The following is a 23,484-nucleotide window of genomic DNA, read 5'->3' on the forward strand; positions in this document are numbered from 1 at the left end:
GCTCCCTCCCCTTCCTGCCCCACTGTCCCCTCCTCCGTCTGTGCTTCTTGGGATCATCTCCTCCAGACTGGCAACCTTCGTATCTGCAGGTCCCTCATCCGTGGGTCCTTATCTGTGGTTCACGCATCCGCAAATTCAACCAACCACTGATGAAGCAGTTTCAAAAAACGATAGAAAAATGTGACATTGTTTCTGACTATGTAAGTTAGGCCTACAATGGGTGCTTCTGTACTGAACATGGGCAGACTTTTTTCTTGTCTTTATTCCCTGAATAGTACAGGATAACAACTATTTACATAACATTTGCATTGTTGTGGGTACTAGAAATAACCTAGGGATTTAGAGTGTCAAGGAGGGACATTGTGCCTATGTTATATGCAAATACTACCCCATTTCACATAAGGGGCTCGAGCATCCGAGGATTTTGGTATCTGTGGGGGTCCTGGAACAAATCCCCTGTAGGTACAGGGGGATGACGGCACTTGAATCCCAGCCTCAGAGTCTGTTTCCAGCAGAACCCAATCAAAGACAGCAGGACTATAGATATCGCATTCCATTGCCGTGGCATTGACCATGATCTCATCTGGAAAGAAAAGGTAGCTTCTCCCTTGGGAGTTCCCATACTTCAAACGCACCCGCTGCCACCTGCCCCTCCGGTGGCAAGACAGCCAGATCCCGTGGGTCCGATGGCCCAGACACAGCGGCAGGGTCCTCTCAGTGCTGGTCCCAGACCTGGAACCGCTCTGGGGGCTCTGTTCAAACACGACCACGGCAATCACATACAGGAAAGAGATGAGAAAGAAGAGCTTTTTCAGAGGACAGGGAGGACCGGGAACTTGGGTGTTACCAAGAGAAAGGTGCAGCACCTGGCCTGCATCCAGCTTCCCTGCTCACACAGGTCGGAAGGCAGATCCCAGGGGCAGCTTGGCCCCCACAGGGACATCCTGGTCTTTGAGGCAGTCGGTGTTTGAACTGAGGAGCACAGGAGGGGACCCAGCACAGGGAGGGTGGTGCTGGGGGAGGACCCGAGGTTTGTAATGCAGACCGAGGGTCTCCAGGACAGTTGTGCAACAAGCAAGCGGAAACGCGGCTCACTGAGGCCTCCCACTGCTGCTGGGAGTGGGGAGTCTCCCAGGCTGAGTGTGCCAAGGCGTGGCAGAGCCAGCCCCCTGGCCCGTGGGCAGGGCAGGTGCCTCTCAGAGGTGTGCCAACCCCTGCTTGCAGCTGGCGATCTCCGAGAAGCACTGGGCAGGACAGACAGCGGGAACTCACTCCCTTGGAGCGGATGTGAGGGTGCAAGGGAGCCCTGGACGCCGGGTGCACGCCAGTCCTGCGGTCTGGGTGCCCTCCAGGAGGCCAGGGGCTCTGCTCCTCCTCGGCGGTGTGGCCCGCTTGCCCCTGATACCAAGAACAGCTGGGGTGCCAGCCTCCCTACCACGCCTCAGGGGCAGGGCGGCATGAGCCGGGCCAGGCACATGGGCAAGATCCGCAGACGCCTGGAAGATGTCAAGAGCCAGTGGGTCCGGCCGGCCAAGACGGACTTCAGCGACAACGAGAGCGCCCGGCTGGCCACAGACGCCCTCTTGGACGGGGGGCCCGAGGCCTACTGGGAGGTCCTCCACAAGGAAGGCGAGGTGGACTTCCTGTCCTCCGTGGAGGCCCAGTACATTCAGGCCCAAGCCCAGGGGCCCCCCTGCACTCCGGAGACCCCGGGAGGTGCCGAGGCAGGGACCAAGGGACTGGACTCCTGCTCGCTGCAGTCGGGTACCTACTACCCTGCGGCCTCGGAGGGCAGCGAGCCTGCCCTGCTGCACACCTGGGCCTCGGCCGAGAAGCCCTACCTGAAGGAAACGGCCAGCGCCACCGTGTACTTCCAGACGGACAAGCACAACAACATCCGAGACCTCATCCGCCGCTGCATCGCTCGGACCAGCCAGGTAGCGGTGGCCCAGCCTGGGTCCCCTTGGCCACGGGCGGGGAGGGATGGGGGCTGGTGGAGGAGGGAGAGGGGGTGTGTCCCATTCTAAGTGATGGAGCCAGGGATGTCACTTCCTGCCTTACCAGGGGTCACTGACTTCCTGAATCTGTCTGTCGTAGCCTGGGCCCCGGCTGCCACCCCCTCCGCCCCACACTGAGACCCCCACAATGGCTTCCTGCCTGGCCTTCATCTTCCGTCTCCACCCACGGCCACCCGCGCTCCGTGCTGCTGGCTCACCTCTTCTGTACTTCACGTCTAACTTAGTCCCTTTTCTGCCCGGCCTCCCATGCGTCCAGGCGCTCCACGGCTACTTGTGCACTGACAGGGCTGAGCAAAGTCAGAGAGGACGAGGGACAAGTGTGTGCCCCAGGGGTGAGGCCCCTTCGTTTGGAAGCAGGGAGGCGAGGCGCCTGGCCTGCCTGGGAATCCAGGACGGGCTTCCTGAAAAGAGGGCTCTGGGTCCTGAGAGGGAGCAGGCATCCGTCAGGCAAACCAGGGAGGGTGAGGGGGGCCCAGGCAGAAGGAGCAGGGCCCTCGAGGGCCCGAACACAGAGCACGGTGGGTCTGGGGGTCTGCACGTCACTCGGCACTGAGTGGCGGGAGGCGGGAGAGGCACAGGAGAGGCTGTGAGCCTTGCTAAGGGGCTTGCTCTTCCCACTGCGGGCGACTGGGAGCCACTGAAGGGCTCAGCAGGGGTCACAGCCCACTGTCAGGGACGGCCCGGAGCTGGGAATCCAGCCCTCTAGCATCTCTGTGGGAGCAGCCTGTCCTTAAGCCCATGTGTGTGTGTGTGTGTGTGTGTGTGTGTGTGTGTGCGTGTGTGTGTGTGTGAGAGAGAGAGAGAGAGAGAGAGAGAGAGAGAGAGAATCTCTGCCTGCAAAGGCCTGACAGGCAACAAACTGGGTGAAGTTCCTGGGGCCCTCGGGCCAGATGGAGTGGCAAGGTCTGTGGGCGAGGAGACCCACCCAAAGAGGTGGCCACAGCTCAGCCCCGACAGAGCCAGGTCTCCTGCCGGCCTGCCTGCTAGGAGGAGCTGGCCCTCCTTATGTCTAGGGGAGATCTGGTGTGTAAGCCTGGTCTCAAATTCATAACATGCTGTGTCGGTGAAAGAGAGGACATCAGCAACCTCGGGGCACAGAGGCAAGGGGGTGGGGGGCTGGGGAGGGTGGGGCACAGGGGAAGGAGAGAGACTCAGCCAGGGGATGATGTTTCACAGCCTGGCTTCTTTCCAGGGAGGGTCACTCACCCTGTGAGCAGCAGCTTCGGCTAGGAATTTCCCCAGCACCAGGGAGGGGTCCCAGCCCCGGTCCCGGGGGAGATCCCTGAACTTCCTGTTCACGCACAGAGAGACCGGAGCCAGCACACCTGGAAACAGGCCCTGGAGCTGGAAGGGACCGTAGTCCCGGGTGGACTCTGAGGCCTGGGGAGGCTAAGGGGACCTGCCCCGGGTCGTGGGGCCAGCCCCAGCCCCACATAGGAAGGGCCGGCATTCCTGGCTGCCTGCCTCAGACCACCTGTCCATTACTATTGCTGCCTGCCCCGAGTACATGGGATGCTGCCCTGAAGCAGCCCAGCGACGTGAAAAGTCCACAATGCACATGCGTTACCTCCTGTTTAAATTTTCCGTAACTCCACTCCCCCCCCCGCCCACTCTCTACACTTAACCTTCCCACCCCTGGTGGGGGGGTGTTTCTGGAGCCTGCTGATTCACACAGTGTTAAACGTGGGACCCCTGCAAAAAAAAAAAGGCTTAAGTATCTGATTTTTTGAGTTCTTTTCAACGTGACCAAATTTGTAAATTCAAGTGGTGAGAGACAAAGACGGGCATATGGGGCATCTGCACAGACGACATCTCTTCCCGGGAGTCCGTTCTCGCCCGTCCGCTGCTCTGGGAGGGCGGAGCGGGCATCTAGCCCCGAGCTCGAGGGTCGTTTTGTGCGCCTGGGGTAGAAGCAGCTACCGCTGGCAGCAGGCAGCCACTCACGGCCTGTGACCCAGGACACCAGGAACTCCTGGCCACGTTCCAGTCCCGGAGCCTGGAGTCCGCCAGCCAGGCCGGCAAGGCAGAGCGGAGCCTGGAGCCTCCTTCCCTCCCGGCAGCTCCCTGCCACCTGCCCTGGGAGGGAGGGGAGGAGCGGGGAGGAGGGCAAAGCGGGGAAGGGAGCAGAGCAGGGGAATGAACTCGTGGGTGGCACCCTGGAGCTGCAGCAACCCTCTGTGCCTGGAAGTGGACCGGAGGTGACTAAGGCAGGCCTCACGAGCAGGTGGCCTCCAAGCCGAGCCGAGTCCCAAGGGCTGAGTAAGCGTTTGCCAGGCAGAGAGGGGAGGGGGAGGAATTCCAGGCCTAGGGAGCGTCGAACACCAAGGTCGGGTGTGAGCGGACTCACTCGAGGGTCTAGGAGGTGGGAACACACCGGCATCCATCTGGTTGGACAGAGCTCATTGACTTGGGACCTCAAGGAGTGATGAGGTTGGGGACACGGATCACAAGCTGGCGGGGCTAGACGCGGCTGAGCCTTCTGCCTGGGGCTAAAGAGTGAGCAGCAGTTCTTGGCTCTGAAGTGTGCCTGAGGTGTGCTTCGGCCAGGTGCAGCGAGCGATGCAGACGCAGACGGGGAGGCAGAGGTGTGCACGCACTGTCCCTAGAAGCAGGAGGCACAGCGTGCCATGCAGGGCAATGCAGGACGCACCAGGGTGGTCAGCAGACAGGACAAACAAGGGAACAGATGGGCAGAAGCCTTTGTTTTGCAGGAACCACAAAGCAGAGCACGGTGAACAGTGTAAGACTGGCCAGACGGAATCATTTGGGCGGGCTCTGGGCTCTGGGTGGCCCCGAGCCATCCAGGGCATGGCCCCGGGTGATTAGAGGCAGGGGTACATGCCATGTGAGAGCTCAATAAGGGGGGCAGTCGGAGTACTGGCTCTGCGTTGCTTGGTTTGCGTCTCAGAGTCGTGCTCCTAGGCAAGGTGCTGGCTGTGTCTAGAAATCTGCTGGCTCTGGGAGGTCAGACATCATAAAATGTGACAACCAAAAGCCTGGATTAGTGCACTCTCCAAGTGTCCTGAGTCGCTTTCACTCAGGCACTTTTTAACCTCCTGTCTGTGCGAGGCCAGCTTACAATGCCTTTGTACACTTCCACCCAGACCACATACAACGGCAGATTGCCGCAGACGCAGACGGGCAGCGCAAGCTGTCTGGGAAGCCAGACGCCGCAGGGATTCACAATCCCGTGAGACCGTGCCACTCTGCTCGCCGAGTTCTGCTGTGGTTCTGGAAGATACAGTTATTTTTCATCAAAGTGGTTATTTGTGTTATAGTAATGGGCTTACCATTGTTTTAAGTAACTAATCTTAGTGATTTACCAATAACTAGAAAGTAAACATTTTTAAACGTCCTCTGGTTTAGTTTCTAGTACGACAAATATCCACAGCTTTAACCCACATGAACCAAAGCTCTCTGGACTCCTCAGTAACTTTTTAAGAGTGTGAAGGGGTCCCGAGAGCAGAGAGTTGGAGAACTTTGGCAGGCAAGCGCCCTCTGCTTGCTCAGCCCCCTCTCCCTCTGCCTCTCCCTTTCTCTGGGCAAGGAATACAGGTTCGCTGTAGAAAGAAATTCGAATGAGCCCTCTGGGAGGTTGGGTGGGTGGAGGAGAAGAGCCAGGAGGAAGAAGTTCCCCACCCCCACGGGTCAAGGACTGCCTTTTGGGGCTGAGCCCCTGCCCTGGATGGGCTGTGTCCCCCTCCCCCCCCCCAACACACACCCATTACTAGGTCAGTGTCAGCTGGTCCGAGAGAGGTGGGCAGAGGGCAGAGGGAGGAGGGTCTAGGGTCAGGCAGGGACAGGGGGAGGCCACCCGAGCAGAAACTCTCAGGGAAACAGGGTGTCTCCCTACGCAGCTGGGAGGCTCTGCTGACATCCTGGGGGGAGAGAATTGTCTCTTTTGTCAAAAGCTTGGCGAAGGAGGCGCTTGTCCTTCAGCGGAGAGGACCGAGGGGTCACTGGTGTCATAAACGTGTACAGGCGCTCAGTCCTGCCGCAGCAGGGCACGGTCCCCCCGGGTCGTGCGTCCCCCGGGTCGTGCAGCTGGCTGTGAGAACACCCTCGTGGACTTCCAGCCCCGGGGGGAGCGGCTTCTCGGCGGCCCCCGCCCCGTCCAGACACCGCACACCAACGGAGCCGAAGGGTGGCTCCGAGTGGGTGCCAGCCACCTCCTCACCTGTCACTGTGAAGGGAGGGACGTGGCTGTTACTGGTGCTGTTGAGGGAAAACGATCGCCGTGGTCCACCAGCCAGCCGTGACCGCCGCTCTGGGCTTTGTGCTTGTGTCTCTGCACCCTGCTCTCCCTCACGGGCAACCCGGAGGACATCCGCTGTTTTGTGCAGTGTGTGTGCCTGTTTATCTAACTCACTCATTGTTAATACGTGTTCACGGAGCATGTATTCCACAGCAAGTTTTATTTTAACATTTCGTCTGGTCTTACAGCTCCGCTATCAGCATGATAATTGTCATAAGAATGGACTCACGAGTAGACCACAGTTTAAGTATTAGGAGGTGTTGGGGTGGTCGGAGATGCAGGGGCTGGGCAAGAATTCACAAAGGGAAAAGTGCAGAGGGGAAAGGTTTTGTTTTTTACCTTTCCCAGGGAGGGAAAGGGCTGGGTGGGGACACCGTGCCCCCACCCCACCAGCCCCCGCACCAGCCCTGTGGGGCCGTGGGGCTGTGAGGTTTCATTGGGCAGCGGGGTGGCTGCAGAGCGGACTGTTTCAGCCGGGCTGCGACTTGTCCCGATGTTATCTTCGAGCGCAGGGTCTGGGTGTCTGGTCGGGGCGGCCCAGGGTCTGGTCAGGGCGGCCTGGTGTGTGGTCCCGTTTCCTGTCTGCCCAGTTTTGCGTGTGTTCCCGGAGCCTCTGTGCCTTCAGGGCACTTCCAGGAATTTTCTAGTCCTGCAGATAGAGGCTCGTAGAGCAATTACGGTCAGTCATGCTCGGGGTTCTTGCTGGCTCTGGGAGAGAGGGCCTGAGAAAGTGGCTTTTGTCCGAGTGGGAAGGACTCTTCGCTGGGTGACAAGAAGAGTCTAGTTCTGCTCCAGTCCCACTGTGTGGGGGTCTCCCACACCACCGAGCGCTTCTCTGACACCAGCTGGGCGCCCTGGTGCCGGATCAGCTCACGCCAATCCCAGCGTGACCTGTGCTTCGGACCAGCCGGCTGCAGGCTGGAGATTCCACTGCCCTCTTCTTTGGGTTTGACTGAGTTCCCAGAGCGGCTCGCAACACTCATAGAAACGTTTCAGTTACCAGACAACCGATGTATTACAAAAGGGCATAACTCAGGAAATTTCAGATGGAAGGGACACTTAGGGCAGGTAGGGGAAAAGGGCCCTGAGCACCCAAGCCCTCTCTCCCAGCCCGGCACTTGCCCCAAATCTTCACATGTCCCCCAACCTGGAAGCTCTCTGAACCCATCCTTCTGGGTCTTTCTGGAGGATTCATTACATGCATATGGTTGATTATATCATTGGTGATTGGTCCAACTTCCAGCCCCTTGTCCATCTCAGGGGCTGGGGGGGAGGGGGAGGGCGGAGGTGGGGCTAAAAGCCACAACCCTCGAATCACAGGGTGGGGTCTTCTGGTGCCCAGCCCCACCCTCAAGTTTGGTGCATTGTTACAGATGCCGTCACTGCCCTCATCACTCAGGACATTCCAAGGGCTTTCAGAGCTTGATGCCAGCCACAGGATTAAGACAAAAGATGCATTTTTTATTCCAAATTACAGTATCACAGAAAGTAACCCCAAACAGGCACAAGAGGAGGAACACGCATTGACATCCACAGTGGAAAAGTCAAGGGTAGGACTGGCTTCAGTCATGACCGAGACCAGATGTTCAAATGATGCCACGGCGATCCGTCCCCACCTCTGGGCCTTTCTTTCTCCAGGGCTGGCTTTGTTTCCAGGCAGGCTGTCCCCATGTGGTGGCAAGATGCCGCCAGCCGCTGTAGTCTGTAGCCTGCTAGCTAAGCGACCCCAGGAGAAAGAATGTCTCTTTTCCCCCAGAGTCCCAGCAGAAGTCCTAGGCTGGCTCTCATTAGAATACTTCATTCAGATCACTGTGCCGATCTCGGTGGCCAGTGGGGGATGCAGAGTTCTCATGGGTCTGGCCTCGGGGATGTGCCCTCCCCACGCTCAACCCAGGGCGTGGCAGAAATCCCACCCAAACCACAACGATTATGGAGAAACGGTGGTTTTTACAATTTTATTTTTCAATTGCAGTTTACACGCGCTATTATTTTGTGTCGGTTCCAGGCATACAGCATTGTGGTTAGACGATCATATACTTGACAAAGCATCACCCTGATATTTCCAGTACCCACCTGGCCCTCTATGGAGTTATTACCGTGTTATTGACTATATTCCCTGTGCTGTACCTTGCATCCCTGTGACTACTCTGTAACTACCAATCTCTACTTCTCAGTCCCATCACCCTTTTCCCCCAGCCCCCCAACCCCTGTCCCCTCTGGCAACCATCCATTTGTTCTCCATGTGTATGAGTCTGTTTCTGCTTCGTCCGTTTATTTATTTTGTTCTGTAGATTCCACATATAAGTGAAATCATACGGTGGAGGGGAAGTGATTTCTTCAAGTGAGCGTGCGGTCCTGTTGTTAGAGGGAGAGGAGTGCGTGCTGGGTAGGCAGGGTCACATATGTCTCTCCCCGTTGCTGGATATCTAGGGCCCCCCCCCTTGAGTTTCCGTTGTGATGGATGACACAGCTGCTGCCGGCGGAGCGGGACTCCCCTCACCCCACTGGCTGGTCTAGTTTGTGTGCAGGTTGGAGGGGAGGTTTTCTTGCTCTGGCCAGGTAGCTCAGTGGTTAGAGCATGGTCCTGCTATGCCAAGGTTGTGCGTAAGATCCCTGGTCAGGACACATACAAGCTAAGCAGAACAGCAAATCAATGTTTCTCTCTCTCATTCTCCCGTCCTCCCTCTCTCTCTCTCTAAAATCAATAAATAATATATATATGGAGTCTCTACAAGGATTATGTTTGAGGCAAAGACTCCACAGCTTAAATACATGTGAAAACCAATGGCCACAGAGCACCTTGAGCTGCAGACGGCCGAGAACCCATGACGTTAAACCTGTCCCTCTCCTCTGAACCGGCCCAGCCACCTCCCCTTCTTCCCTTCCCCTCTCTTTGGGCTTTTCTCTCCCTTCTGCTCTGCATTCCCTATTCCAGCCAGGGGTGGAGAGGCTGGGGAGCACAGTGGGCCTGGAGGGTGAGGTCAGGACCAAGGCAGGAGCCTCCTCCCCAGCAGCCCTGTCCGGCCCTCCCCGACCCTCCCTTCCCCTCTAGCTCAGCTCCCGTGGGACTGGCTCTCCCAGGCCCGCGGGGACCGAGGAAGCTCGGCTGACTCTTCTGGTGCTGGACCACTCTTCCTGGCCCAGGTGCTGGCCATCCTGATGGACGTGTTCACAGACGTGGAGATCTTCTGTGACATTCTGGAGGCGGCCAACAAGCGCGGGGTGTTCGTCTGCGTGCTCCTGGACCAGGGAGGTGTGAGGCTCTTCCAGGAGATGTGTGACAAAGTGCAGATCTCGGACCGTCACCTCAAGGTAGGGGCCCCGAGGACAGCCCACGAGGTGCCTGTGTGAGAGCAACACAGGCTGTGCCGTGGTAACCCCTGCCCCCGCCGTCGATGGCTTCACACAGTAAAGGTTTATTTTATTTTTTTTAAGATTTTGTTTATTTATTTTTAGAGAGGGAAGGGAGGGAGAAAGAGAGAGAGAAAGAGAAACAGCAATGTGCGGTTGCTGGGGGTCATGGCCTACAACCCAGGCATGTGCCCTGACTAGGAATCAAACCTGCGACACTTTGGTTCACAGCCCATGCTCAATCCACTGAGCTATGCCAGCCAGGGGTAAAGGTTTATTTCTTGGTGGACATGTAGGCCAGGCAGCCCTCCCTCATTGTGTAGCTACACCATCATGAGCATGCGGCCTCCTGGGTTACGGTGACGTGAGAAGGGGGGCAGGAGGGTGCTGCAGGAAGAAGACCTGACCTGGAAGAGATTTTCAGCCCTTCTGCCCACAGCCCTTTGACCTCACCTAGCTGCCTGGAGAGGCTGGAGGTGCCGTTAGCCCGCCCAGCAGCCGCAGGCCTTCCCGTGGTCTCAGCAGTGCCCCCCACACACCCGAGAGCCCCAGGCTTCCCCCGCCAGTCATTTCTCCGGCCTCCCAAGGGCTCCGTGAGCCCTCCGTGAGGGCTGGGGCAGCAGACCCTGTGGGGGAGGAAGGGGACAAACCAGACCCCCATGATTTGGGTCTTGGACACACCTTTTTTTTAGCTCTGGCTGCTCTGAGCCTTCCCTCTGACCAGCCTGGGGTCAGGGACTCAGGTCACTAAAGTCACCTGCAGGGCAGGGCTGGGCCTGCCTGACTCCTGTGGTCCAGGGGAGCCGGGACTGAGGGCTCCACGGGCACCAGGCCCTGGTCGTCTATTCTCAGCGTTTTAAAAGTTCTACCATCTCCCGCTTCCTTTCCCCCCTCCATTACTTTGGGTAACATCAGGACAGTGAAGGCAATTTAGAAAAGTTAGCCAAGGAGAAAACTAAAATGGCCCATACCCCCGCTACCTGGAGACACCCCCTGTGTGTGTGTCGCTGCGCACCCTCCCAGACTTTGTCCAGGGCAAACGTGGATCTGTAACCAAATAATGAGCGAGCGACACCTTGGCCTCCCTCCCCGCAGAACATTGCCGTCCGGAGCGTGGAGGCGGAGGTGTACTGTGCCAAGTCGGGCAGGAAGTTCTCGGGCCAGATCCAGGAGAAGTTCATCATCTCGGACTGGAGATACGTCCTCTCCGGGTCGTACAGGTGAGCTCTGGGTTTCCGCCGTGCGTGAGGCTTCGCGGGGGCCGAGGCTGAGTGTGGTGCGGACCAGCCCCAGGTGCTCGGGCCCACCGGCCAGCGGCAGCCCCCAGGAGGGAGGACGGGCCTGGGCAAAGGGGGGGAGACGAGCCTTTCCCAGGAGGGCTTCGGGGTAGAGGGGCACCCAGTTCCAGTGCCTCAGTTTCCCTTGATATTACTGTAAGTCACAGAATCTGCTTGTTCCCTCCTTAGCTGTCTCAGGTGTGATTGTAAAACCATGCGATTTGTTTTGGGGGGTGTGTGTTCCCCATTTTATTTTCACGTGTTTTATTTTGACATAACAATGTATTGAGATGTAATTCACATACCAGATAATTCACCCATTTAAAGTGCACAATTCGATCTTTTTTGTGGCATCACTTTCCTCATCTGTAAAATGGGGGGCGGGGGTAACAATATCTTCCCTTGCAGACAAAGTTTGCAAGGCATATGGCATAGCTCCTAGCACGTAGTAGGTGCTCACTAAATGATTGGTATTAGCCAGCCAGTCCCCCGGCAAGGCCCCGAGGGAAGGGCACAGATCTGCAAGGGTGAGTCCTGAGGGGCTACCAAGCGGGGCAGGCCTGGAGGGTGTCACCTTGGCTGGGGGAGGGGACGTGTGGTCCCCAAGAAGACCGGAGGGCACCAAGACCATCTTCTTCTCACTTCAGAGTGGCCAGGACTTGCTGCTGAGCTGTCACAGCGTCCTAGATAAATGACAGACACCCCTCTCTGTGGCCCCCAGCTGCCAGCTTTCCATCCCTCCTCCCCTCCCCTGTCAGAGCATCGCCAAATTCTGTGGGACCTACAGGCCGTGCCGGGGCTAGACGCGGCAGCGGCCCAGCCTACGAGTCAGACGGCTTCAGTTCCATTCCCAGCTCTGTTTCTCGGACTCCTTGGGCTGCAGCTATCCCTTATGTCGGAGAGACATATGTATTCTGGGATGGTATGCCTACACCCCTTCACCATTAAGCAGTCACTCCCCCTCAACCCCTAGCAACCATTTGCAAGACTGGCCAGAGGCTTACTGAGCCATTAACAAGACTTCCACATGGTTGGAACAGACAGAGAAAGAAATTCCGGAAGAGAAAATGAAGAGGGGGAAATTGTATTTTTTTAGGGGATTTCAGCCCAGTTTTCATTAGCATCCGTCCTTCCAGAACTCACCTCCAGGGCTGGCCTGGCCCTTGGTGCTGGCAAATGAAGCCCAGTTAACCTTGGTGAGCTTTGTGCCAGCCCCTGGGGGCACTTCAACATTTACGTTCTTGTTGAGGGTCTTACCCCAGCACAGGCGCTGCTGCAGGTGCTGGAGACACAGAATTCCCCTCTTCTCACAAAACGTGGGTAAGGGGCCTCGGAGGTGGGTGCCCTGGGCTCTAAGGTCAGGATGAGCTAAGGAGGTGTTCTAAGGTCAGGCAGGAGGGAGCCCCCCATTCTGCTCCCAGCTCTAGGAGGTGGCAGTGGCCTTGGAGCAAGAGAAAGATTGGGGTGGGGATGAGGGGCAGAATGAGGCAGCTGGAACGGCATGAGGAACAGCATGATACCTACCAGCACGGCCTTCTAACTGGCCCCTGAGTCTACTCCTGCCCTGACCCGCGCTACCATCTCTGGGCTTTCTCTCCCCGGAACAGAAGGAGTTTTAAGCACAAACCACATTGAATCAACCTTAAGATCCTTCCATGCTTGTCACTGACCGTAGGAAAAAAATCCACATTCTGACCACAGTCTCCGTCTCAGCGAGAATCTCCTTCCCCCTCCACCATGCTGCAACCACACTGGCCTCTTCCCAGGCCTTCCATGCTCTTTCACGCCCCAGAGCCTTTGCACTTGCCATTCATCCCTCTGCTGGAGAGCTCACCCCTCTTGTCTCCATCCTGCCAACTGACCTTGCAGGGGGCGGCTTCTAGGCCACGCCCTAGAGAACTTCTCTGTGGCCCTGTTCAGCCAGCATCATAAATAACGTGCCGTCAGGACCTGGACTGGGTCCGTTTCCCGCTCTGTGGCACCCCTGGCAGGAAGCACAGTTACTACAGTGTCTGCACATTCATTTCACATGAATGAGTCAGTGAAGGAAAGTCCGTGTTAGCTCCTGGCCAGCCAGGGCGGCTAGAGGAACAAAGTTTTTCAAACTGTGCATCACTGTCCACTGGCAGGGGATGAAGTCACTTAGGGGATGATGCCCAGCTTTTCCTTTTTTTTAATGAAACAGAAGAGAATAAGATCGCTCAGAGCACAGCGAGGTAAGGGAGGTTCTGGGAATCGTTCTGTGGTTATGCACGTATTTGTGTGTGTGACTAGGTCACGGTGTACAATGTATTCCTCCAGCGGGAGCCAAGACAAGTCTGAAGAGGAACAGGCAGGACTCGCCCCACCAGAGATCAGGGCTCGTCACGGAGCCGTCTCAGTTCGTCTCAGCTACTGCAGCTCCCTGGCAAGACGGAGTGACAAACGCCACAGACAAGAGAAGCCCAGGCACAGACCCACAGAGCACAGGGCAGGGCGCGTCAGGGCCGGGGCGGGGGGGGGGGGCGCGGGCAGGGGAGAGAAGAAACTGGAAAATAATAACGCTCCATGAGGAAAATCTGATTTCTGTTTCACACGTGTACCAAAAAAAAATCCACCTCCAATAGATGAAAAGGCCTTGAATGTCAAAAACGAACTTTAAAACTCTTTGTGGAAAATGTGGACAATTTTTAATTATTTTTAAAGACTTTATTTATTTATTTTTAGAGAGGGGGAAAGGAGGGAGAAAGAGCACAAGAGAAACATTGATCAGTTGCCTCTCACAAGGCGCCAGCAGGTGCCCTGACCAGGAGTCGAACCGGCATGCATTTGGTCTGCAGGCCGGTGCTCAACCCACTGAGCCAACCAGCCGGGGCAGGTGATTTTTTTGTTTTAGAATTTAGGGTGAGGATTGGCCATATGTGTTACACAGAAACCAAAAATGCATCAATTGTAAAGGATTGCCAAATGTGCTCATATTGCAACGAAGAACCTTGGCCCATGGAAAGACATCTTCTAGAAAGAAGAAAGTCAGATTATACACTGGGAGCAGGTTGTTATGACGCCCCGACAGCTGAGTGTCAAGAGCCACAGAGAACTCCTACGAACCGCAACAGCACAACAGAAGTGTGGGCGAGGGACCTGAGCTGGCGCTTCCCCAGGGGGACGTGTGTGAAAACACAGGACGATGACATGTTCCACATCAGCGGGATCAGGAAAATGCAAATCAAGGCTAGAACGAGTTGCCATTTTATACCTCTTCATTGATGTGGTTAGATGCAGTAATTGTTAACATGCTAGCTTTCATTTATTTTTTAAAAGATCTTATTTATTTATTTTAGAGAGAGGGGAAGGGGGGAGAAAGAGAGGAAGGGAAACAACAGTGAGCACCTGCCCCCAAATGATGACCCAGCCCACTACCCAGGCGTGCGCCCTGACGGGGAATTGAACCAGCGACCTTTCAGTGCATAGGCCTGTGCTCAATCCTCGGAGCCACACCAGCCCGGCCCACCAGCTTTTATATTAGGTGGTGGGTTCATAGGTGCTTATGACATTATTTTATTTAAAATAATGGAGGGAATAGCTGCATACATGAAAATGGGCCCAGAACAGACCAAAGATGGGAGTGGGTCTTCAGCCAAAGATTATGATTAAGTCAATTCTATGTGATTAAGGGTCAAAACCCAATAAAAATAAAATGCATTTCATACAATGGGTGGGGGATAAAAGGAAGGGTAAAAGCCAGTGCGCAGGATGCTTGGGCGTGCAGAGTAAGCGAGGGGGATGCCTGCGTGGTGCACAGGGTGGGGTGCTCAGGTGCTACAGGGATGCTCAAGGACACAGGGGCACATGGGGATCGGGGTGCACAAGGGGCTCAGGGTGGGGCACAGGGTGCACAAGACACACAGACGGGGACCTGAAAAGTCACCGGGGCACCTTTGGACCTGTTTTGTCCCACAGAGCACGTAGTTGTTGGCCGAATCCAGCCTGATTCCAAACATGTGCAGGGCGTCCGATTTCTTAACATAGCCAGGGGTCCCACTGTCCCTGTCTTTGCCACCTTCCCTGTCACCTGGCTGGCCCTGGGCCCAGCGTCCGCTGCTCAGCAATCTGGGGCCGTGTGGGTGGTTCCCGGGCAAGAAGTGCAGTTTAAACAAAGCCTCATTGTTCTTCTCAGGATTGCCCCAGCCTCCTGGGGGGCCCCACCCCGCCTCCCAGAGCGGGACCCTGCCGGCGAGGCAGAGGCGGACTGGGGGATGCAGGCTGAGACTTTGGTGGGAGCTGTTTCTGCTCAGCCCTGGTGCTGTCCGAGGACGGCCTGCCCTCCCCTGACTCTGGGCCCCCATTGCTCCCTGTCCCCGGGTCCACATTACTAGGGATGCAGGGATCTCTAACCTGATGCTCTCGGGGGGTCTTCTGTGCTGTCACCAGACATTGTCAAGGGTTTTCTTTGTGTGTGTGTGTGTGTGCGGGGTGGGGGGGGGGTTCCTATCAGAAATCGAAAGGAATTTGGTTACATCAGGGAACCGTAAAAGGTGATACATAAATGCCTTGGGAGTTTTGTTTTCCCTGAAAACCGGCAGGTGGGTAGAGGGACAGGACCTCTGCTTGAGGGTGTCCTCTCATGGGCGCCCCAGCAAATGCACTCAACCCCTGCCTGTCCCTGTGGGCTCGCCCTGAAGAGCGTAGGGTCCTCCCTCCCCACCCAGATTCTCGCAGACCCACAGCCTCCACCCTCCCTCCGAGGAGCAGCTGACCTCGCCAGGCCCTCCCCTGCCCCCCGGGTGCTGAGAAGGAGCAGGTGTTCCCACGGTCACAGGTGCAGCCACCGGTGACTAGATGGCTCGTATGAGCACAGAGTCCGGGACACCAGGACTCAGTGGGCACTCAGCGCCTGTGGGCCTCCGCAGGGGGCACTGACCTGAGGCCAGAGAGCCACTCCGGCAACGTCACCACTCCCCAGTGGGCCCTTGTGAAAGGGGCCCCACGGTCTCCCGCCAGGGCTCCCGCCAGGATGAAAGGAGGTGGCGGGCATGGGACTCCCCCTCTCACGCGTCCAGCTGTTGCCCGGAATCGCCCCAAGGAAGGTCCCAGAGGCCCAGCGGTGGGCCCCCACCCCCAACCCGACCCCCACTCTCTCCTCCTTCCCACAGCTTCACCTGGCTCTGCGGGCACGTCCACCGGAACATCCTCTCCAAGTTCACGGGCCAGGCGGTGGAGCTGTTTGACGAGGAGTTCCGCCACCTCTACGCCTCCTCCAAGCCGGTGCTGGGCCTGAAGTCCCCTCAGCTGGCCGCACCCCTGCAGCCCCCACCGGGCCGCCTCAGCGGCAGCAGCCGCTCCACCAGCGACCCCTTCAGCAGCCCCTCCACAGGGAGCAACCCCCAGAACCGGAGCCTGTCGGTGTCCTCGGGGCCCGGCAGCCCCCCGGCCCCAAACCCACCTCCGCCCCCCAGGTTGCAGCTCTACCACGGCCTTTGCGGGGCCCTGAGCCCACAGGCCCGCTTCTCCCCGCGGCCCCACGACGGCCTGCCGGCCCTCTACAGCAACCTCAACGCCTGCAGGCCCCTGCGGCTGCAGTTCGGGCAGCTGGGCCTGGTGCCCAGGGTGGCCCACATCTGGAGGCCGTTTCTACAGGTACCCCCTCACTTCTGAAGGGGGGCCCTGCCCCCCGCTGCCCTCCCAGGACTCCTGGGTGGCCTGGCCCAAGGGCCCCCTCAACAACCTTGCCCCTGCTTGCCTTCGAGTGACAGGCTCTTGGACCTGTGTTTCCACGTTCCCAGGCCTGAGGCCGTTCACTTGCCGGCCCCCACCTGTCCCTGGGTTCTCCCCTCTCTAGTCTGGCCCATGCAGCACGTTCCAGAAGGTTCCAGGTGGTAGGGGGTGGTGAACTAGAGGGCAACATCGTGATGGCAGATAGAGCCCCTTTCTCCCGCAGAGCCAGCCAGTGCTTTACTATGACCATCCTTTGACTCTCTGTAACGTCAGAAGGGACAGATGCAGCCCATGTTTTATGTGTGGGTAAACTGAGGCACTGAGCCGCAGAGGGTGGGTGGGACCACCGTGCTCCTGTTGCCCTATTCCCAGGAGCAGTCCAGTCCCCGGGGATGCGGGGGAGAGAGGTCCAGGAGAAGGACCGGGAACATTCTGGATGATTCTAGGAGAGGTGGGGCAGCTCCTGCTCCGTTGAAAGGCGTAATACTGGGAGTCCCTTGGCCCCATGAGTGAGGGGCGGGCCCCCAGAGCTGCCACTGTTAAGCCGTGTGGGGCCGATGGAGACTGTAGGCACAGAGACGGGGCAAGCCATGGCACTGAGGGGACAGAGCTGGACAAGGCAGCTTGGCAGCTCAGTGTTGAGGGTCAGTCACTTCCGGGCAGAAGCAACAAGAGCCGGGTGCAGCTGGCCTGGGAAGAGCACCCCGCAAGTGGGCCCCCCTGCCAGCCTTGTTCCTAAGAGACGGCGGTGAGCAGGCCCTCCCACTCCCAGCCCCCCCCCCCCCACAGTGTGTAGGGAGGATGAGCACCACACAGACCCTTGTTGTCGGAGCTACTGAGACTGGGGGCGTCTCTCGTTGCACCGAGATCCAGCCTCGCCCGGCAGATCCAACCTTGGGACCCTCTGACACGAGGCTGGGCCATTCCTTTGGGGGACTGGATTCCTGGCAGTCCCCAGCACAAGGCTCTCGTCCCGAGACAGCATTCCCACCAGAGGACTGGGAGGGTGTTACACGCCCGGTGAGACGGCGGCTGGAGGCCAAAGCACTTCCTTTGACAAGTTTCCAGTCCTCCCAAACCCATCGGCAGTCCTGCTCAGGCGAGAGCGGCTCTGGTCTCTGCCCCAGCAGGCCTCCTCGCCGGGGAGGGCCCTCGGACACACCCAGTCTCTACGACAGTGTGAAATTCAACAACAGCGACGGGGTGCCCGCTGGGCACGGTGACAGACACCCACCCACATCCACATCTGTCCTGGAGAGTCCCAGAGCCAGCTGGAGGTGATGCCCACGTGAACGGCCACCACAAAGAACACGAGAGAGTGGAAGATGTCATAGGATAGTCATGTGTGGGGGGCACCGTGGAATGGGGGGCTTCACTTATGGCCGCATGCGCACCCCATGCCAGGGATCGGGGATCACGTCATCCACCTGGAGGACTGACTGGACGTGTTGATGGCTAGTGATCAAGCCTGCCCCCCAAGACTGTCTTCCCTAAAAAGTATTTGCAGTGTGCACGGGGTCCCCACCAGATACTGATCTCTTAAAATCTCTCTGCACTGCAAGGCCCCAGACGCCAAGGGTCTCTTTGCAAGCTCCGGAGGACCCACCCCATCAGCAGGGCGTCCCAGGGCACAATGAACGCTGACCGATTGGCTCCTGCAGGGAGGACTAACACTCGGACCCCCATTCACTGCCCCCCGCCCACTGCCCTCACCCATCTGAGCTCCCCGCCTCCAGCCTGCTTGCCCTGCTGGCTGTCATGGAGGTGGTGGCCGTGCATCGTTAAAGGCTCCATTTTCTGGACTTGGTCCAAGAAGCTGTCGGACCCAGAGACTTGTCACTCACTCGCCTTCTCAGCTGCCTCCTGAAGAGCGTGTCAGAAAAACTGTCAGCAGAGAATGTAAGCACTGTGGGCGCACATGCACCAGCGTGGACACAACCTCCTTTTCTCGTGCTCCGCTGTGTCCGCACGGAGACAGACATGGCACCTTCCGAAGTGCTCTGTCCTCACAGCCTCCACTGGGTGTGGCGGTGGGGGTGTCCACACGAGGATGCCGCATGAGGAGCGGACAGAGAGGCCCGAAGGAGGTGGCCCTGGGGCACAAGGGGGCAACGTGTGCACGGCCGAGGGTGGGGGGTGGGGGATGAGGGGAGGCTGGGATCCAGCTCCAGGCTGAGCCTTGGGAGGCTGCCTCTCAGCACCGCCTGCTCCCCACGTCAGACGCACACACAAAATCACCTCCTCCTCAGGGGTGCACAGGGCTTTGGGAGCGGAGCTCCCCAACACCTCCCAGTGAGGTGGCTGCTGGAGAAGAACCTGCGAGTTCTCGTCTCCCTCGAGCAGAACCAGCCGGGCCTCTCCCTTGCCTTTGCAAGAGCGGAGAGAACCTGGCGGTTCCGGCTGCTCTAGCAAAGCACCGCTGCCAGGCGGCGTGTAAACAACAGATGTTCTTTTCTCGTGGGGAGGCAGGCTGCGAGGCCACGGTTGGGGTGCCAGCACGGCCAGGGTCTGGCGAGGACACACTGCCCGGTTTGCAGGCCGCCACCTCCTCGCCGCGTCCCCACGCAGCAGAAGGGACAAGTTAGCTTGAAGCAGTGCCCAGTGCATCGTTTCCTTCCTGAGCGATTCGGTCCCGAGCCCTGGGAGGCCGGCCTTGGCTCCCACTGCAAAAGGGCTTGAAGTGGAGGGTTTGATGACAGCCCCCAGGCCCCGCCCCGGGACAGGGGCAGGCGCCGGCAGCCAGTGTGCGGGGAGGGAGGAGCCCTCGCTCTCAGAGGGCTCCCACGCATGCGCCACAGAAGCCCCTTCGTCGCAGAGATCTTGGCTGATTTCCGTAACTTGTTTTTCTTTCTCTTCCTGTTTTCAATTTCAGCCCTTCTGTTTTACATTCACCCATAAAGAGGGAGCCCTCCAGACCCCCAGGCCCCCACCTTCTACCCCAATAAAAGCAGAACCCCGGCCCATGTGTCCTCTCTCCACCTTTGTGCCCCAGCTGCACTGTGTACCTTTCAGGCCTCAAAAAAGGGGTGCGGCAGTAAATCATAAATTCCTACCAGGGCAGGTAGGTCGTGGTGGGCAGTCACACCCTGGGCCTACGACTTCTTTAGTGACAGCTTTTTTTTTTTAATAGTAAGGAAAGGTATTTTTTTAAAGATTTTATTTTTTAGAGAGGGAAGGGAGGGAGAAAGAGAGAGAGAGAGAAACATCAATGTGCGGTTGCTGGGGCCATGGCCTGCAACCCCTAGCATGTGCCCTGACTGGGAATTGAACCTGTGATGCTTTGGTTTGCAGCCTTGTTCAAGCCACTGAGCTATGCCAGCCAGGGCTAGTGACAGCTTTTTAAGCCAGCCCTCTCCACCGTTCTTGCGAGGCTGGGTTAACACACCTTTGAGATTCCGGGAGTAATGCTGCTGGGAGGTACAAGCACTCTGAAGAGAGCGCATCGTTTCGACCACCCTGCAATCCGGTCCCCGCCTGGCTCTCTCCCACCCTCCTGTGATCTCCCTTACGTTCCCTCCTTCATTCCAAGGGCATAAAAGGAGCTGCAAGGTACCACTCTGTGGAGCGTTTGGCATCTTGCTTCCCCACAACCATCCTCGGATTTGCGTCAGATAAACTCATAAAAATCCTCTACAGGTTTGGACATTCCTTACGTCAACAGTGTCCTGGTGGTTTTTGCCAGAGGGCGTCTCACAGATGTACTGAGACCCACACAGGCTGGTCCAGCCACCACGTTGGTTATCGATAGGCTGAGGCCAGTGCAAAACAGGCCTTTGCCACGTAGCCGACTGTATTCAGGGGTCCGGGGGACTGGGACATAGACATCGCTGTGGGCCATTGTTTGCCCGCACATCCTAGGCGTCTTGTGGGGGCCACGGGCCGGAAGGCAGCTGGGCCCAGAGCACACGAAGGGCTTGGGAGTGGGAGGAGAGCAGAGCCCAGCGGAGACCAGTCCCCCTGCCCCTTTCTGAGCACCTCCCTTAGATTCTCTCTCTCTGCAGGGCCGCTGTCTCCCCTCCACTGGGCAGAACACGGCCACCCTCAGGTTTTGACCAGTTTCAGGCACACGAGAGAAGGATCTTTAGCCTCCTGAAGAACCTCAGCCTCCAGGAGAGGTTCTGATTGGCCCAGCTCAGCTCAGGTAAACCCGCCTTCCCCTCTCCAGTCAGTCGGGCCGCTGAGCACACTCCTGGCTGCCAGGCGCCCACCCGTGTGGGAGACAGGGCGGTTCCCAGAGATGAGGGGCAGGGCAGTCATAAGCCCAAGGGCTGAGCAGACGCAACGCTGAAGTGATAGGTGAGGAAGCCACTGTGCGGAGGAGGGAGAGAGGGTTAGGAAGGGTGAGCGCCAGGTAGACAAAGGCCAGTCGTTTCTCCCGACCTCTCTAGCAAATCCCCCAGGGGACACACTCCATTGTGAAGACCGGGCAGGAGCCAGGCCGGGGCTGCTCCTCTCCAGGACCAGTGTTTTGGAGGCTCAGTGGGGTGAGGGGTGGAGGTGGGGCTGGGGCACAGGGCCATCATGGGCAGATGCTGTGCTGAAGGCGCCCGCACATTGGGGACCAGCTGCACCTCTGGAACCAGACTTTGTGGACTCTGTGTCCTTTTGTATCAACATCTCAGACTTTTGTTCGGTTGTTTTTATGGTTAAGACCTTGGAAAGTCGTGTGTGAATTCCCTCTACAGATAAAATTTCAAAAGCACAAAAAAGCTGTTATTGAAAACAATCTTTTTTTTGCAACAGTGGCCTTGGCCCTGTTTCCAAGATTCCTCCCCAAGGTTTTCCCCAAATGCAGACGTCTTTGTGGAGATGCGGTCCCACACAGGCGGGCGAGGACACTGGTGCTGGCAGTGGGGCTCTGTAGGGGCGGGGCTCTGTAGGGACGGGGCTGTGTAGGGGCCGGCCTGTGGGCTGCTGGCTCCCAGGCTGAAACCGGGGTTTTAGCTGCAGAGAGAGAAACGGGCAGGGAGGCCTCTGCAGGGGCCTGGGCTCCAGGAAGGCAGCAATAGACAGAAATCGTGACATTTATGGGAAGCTGAGCTCTGCCGTGGAGGGACAAACGAGAGACACGGTCCCTGAGCCTGTGATCTAGCAAGGAGGGTGCATACAATGAATATGCAATAATAATCCCAGTAGGCAATTCTGGAAACGAAGAGAAGGACGAGCACAGGCACTATGATGACATGCAGTCTGAGGTCAGGCGCACGCTGCCTGAGAGTGACCCCGGAGCTGAGATGCACAGGGAAGGGAGCATTTATGGCGGGGTTGGGGGCTTGGAGGGGAGAACGTTCTGAGAAGAGATAGATAACTGGATAGACAAAGGCCTGGGTGGCAGGACGCTTGGAGAGCCCAAGGACACGAGGGGAAACCAGAGCGGGGGGGGGTGGGGAGGGTGGAAGTCACCACCAGGCCACACACGACCTCACGGGAGCAGGGAGAGGGAGGTTCTGGGAATCACTGGGAGTCACTGAAGGACTTTGATTCGTATGGGATTCCTGGGCTACAGTGTAGAGCTTACAGGGGTGGGAGAGTATAAAGGACAAGACTCACCAGCTCACACACCAGGCACAGACCCCTCCTGGGAGAAAACATTGACGACAGGCCTTTTGAGTGTCACAACAGGCAAGAGCCGCCCTTGGGCCCGCCCCACTCCCCACTGGGAGCAGCCACCTGAATGATTCATTCATTGACAAAGGGTGTGGTGTCTGAGTAGGCTGGCCTGAGATTTTTCTTTAGCATAATCATTGCACCATTGACTTTCTCCACCATCTGGGCTGGAAATGATCCAGATGACTTTTGTGTGACGGAACCCAGAGGTGCCCAGGCTTCCTGGGCGCCCTTTCCCGCCCCCATCACAGCGGGAGGCTGGGCTCTCGCAGGCATGGGCAAGCGCTGCCTGGACATCGAGGTGGGGGCCTCGGGAAGTGAGGCAAGGAGCCGCTCCACGAAGACCACTCAGGCAGCTCAGTGTAGACAGAGCACCTGGGAGGGGAGCCAGAGGGCTGGAAGTTAAGCCTGGGCGGGGTCGGGTGGGCACTAGGGTGGAGGAAAAGTTGGGGACATTAGGGGAGAAGGGGCGTTTCTAGGAGACCCGGACAAATGGAAGGAAGGGGGTTTAGCTGCAGCAAGAGAAACGGGCAGGGTGCTTGGCTGCCTCAGCGCCCAGGCCTTCGGGATTAACCTGTGCAAACAAAGCAAGACATCGGCCAATTAATTCAGCAACTTTTGTTTTTAGATCCTTACCGAAGGATATGTTTATTGATTGGGGGGGGGAGGGCAGGGAGAGACATGGATCCATTGCCTCCCACATGCACCCCAGCAGGGGATCAGAACCACAGACTTCTGGCGTACAGGACGTACAGCAGGGTGGTCACCCTACAGAGCACGGGAGGCCCACGTGGCGGGGAACGAGCAGAGAAGGCCCAGCGGGGGACCCACCACCACTTGGGGATCAAGATTCCGGGGAAGCTAAAATTCGGTGGCGACCTGAAAGCTGAACCAGCCGGGTGCTGGGGGCGGGGGAGAGGCTCCCGACTGAGCTGCCCGAAGGTGGACACTATGGCACCATTTAAAGGTGGGGGCAGGAAACGATGAAACCCTGGGTTGCCACAGGCTGATGGCAAAGCCACAGTCCAGTTGGAGCTCTGTCCCGAGGGCCATCAACACACAGACCCTAAGCTTCATGCTCACCTACGTCTCCGTGGCAACCACACAATGCTCGTCACGTCACGGGAGTTCAAGAAGTGACCGTTAAAGACTCAGTGAGTGAATGGAGGGCAAAGGGAAGCCGCAGGGGAGTCCCCATCCTTTTTAATCGTTCTTAGACATTGAAACGTCTATTAACTGGTCTTTTGTTTTAGAGCCGAATGACGCTCACACTAAGAGCAGT

General features: G+C 57.8%; 1 protein-coding gene across 1 annotated transcript; it reads left to right on the top strand.

Moving 5' to 3' along the window:
* Window positions 1–895: 895 nt before the first annotated feature.
* On the top strand, window positions 896–19,434 carry FAM83A (family with sequence similarity 83 member A). The gene is made up of 4 exons (XM_028534079.2): window positions 896–1,937; window positions 9,418–9,585; window positions 10,720–10,844; window positions 16,034–19,434. Exons 1-4 carry the CDS (start codon window positions 1,038–1,040, stop codon window positions 16,533–16,535), a joined length of 1,695 nt encoding a protein of 564 aa, XP_028389880.2. The 5' UTR covers window positions 896–1,037; the 3' UTR covers window positions 16,536–19,434.
* Window positions 19,435–23,484: the final 4,050 nt, after the last annotated feature.

Source organism: Phyllostomus discolor, chromosome 7 (genome assembly GCF_004126475.2).
Source record: "Phyllostomus discolor isolate MPI-MPIP mPhyDis1 chromosome 7, mPhyDis1.pri.v3, whole genome shotgun sequence".
NCBI lineage: Eukaryota > Metazoa > Chordata > Mammalia > Chiroptera > Phyllostomidae > Phyllostomus > Phyllostomus discolor.

Excerpts from the sequence above, each read along its gene's own strand:
- FAM83A (XM_028534079.2), top strand. The coding sequence starts at position 1,038 with ATGCAGACCGAGGGTCTCCAGGACAGTTGTGCAACAAGCAAGCGGAAA. Across the intron at positions 1,938-9,417 it reads GCATCGCTCGGACCAGCCAG|GTGCTGGCCATCCTGATGGA; the intron begins GTAGCGGTGGCC and ends TTCCTGGCCCAG. Across the intron at positions 10,845-16,033 it reads GTCCTCTCCGGGTCGTACAG|CTTCACCTGGCTCTGCGGGC; the intron begins GTGAGCTCTGGG and ends TCCTTCCCACAG.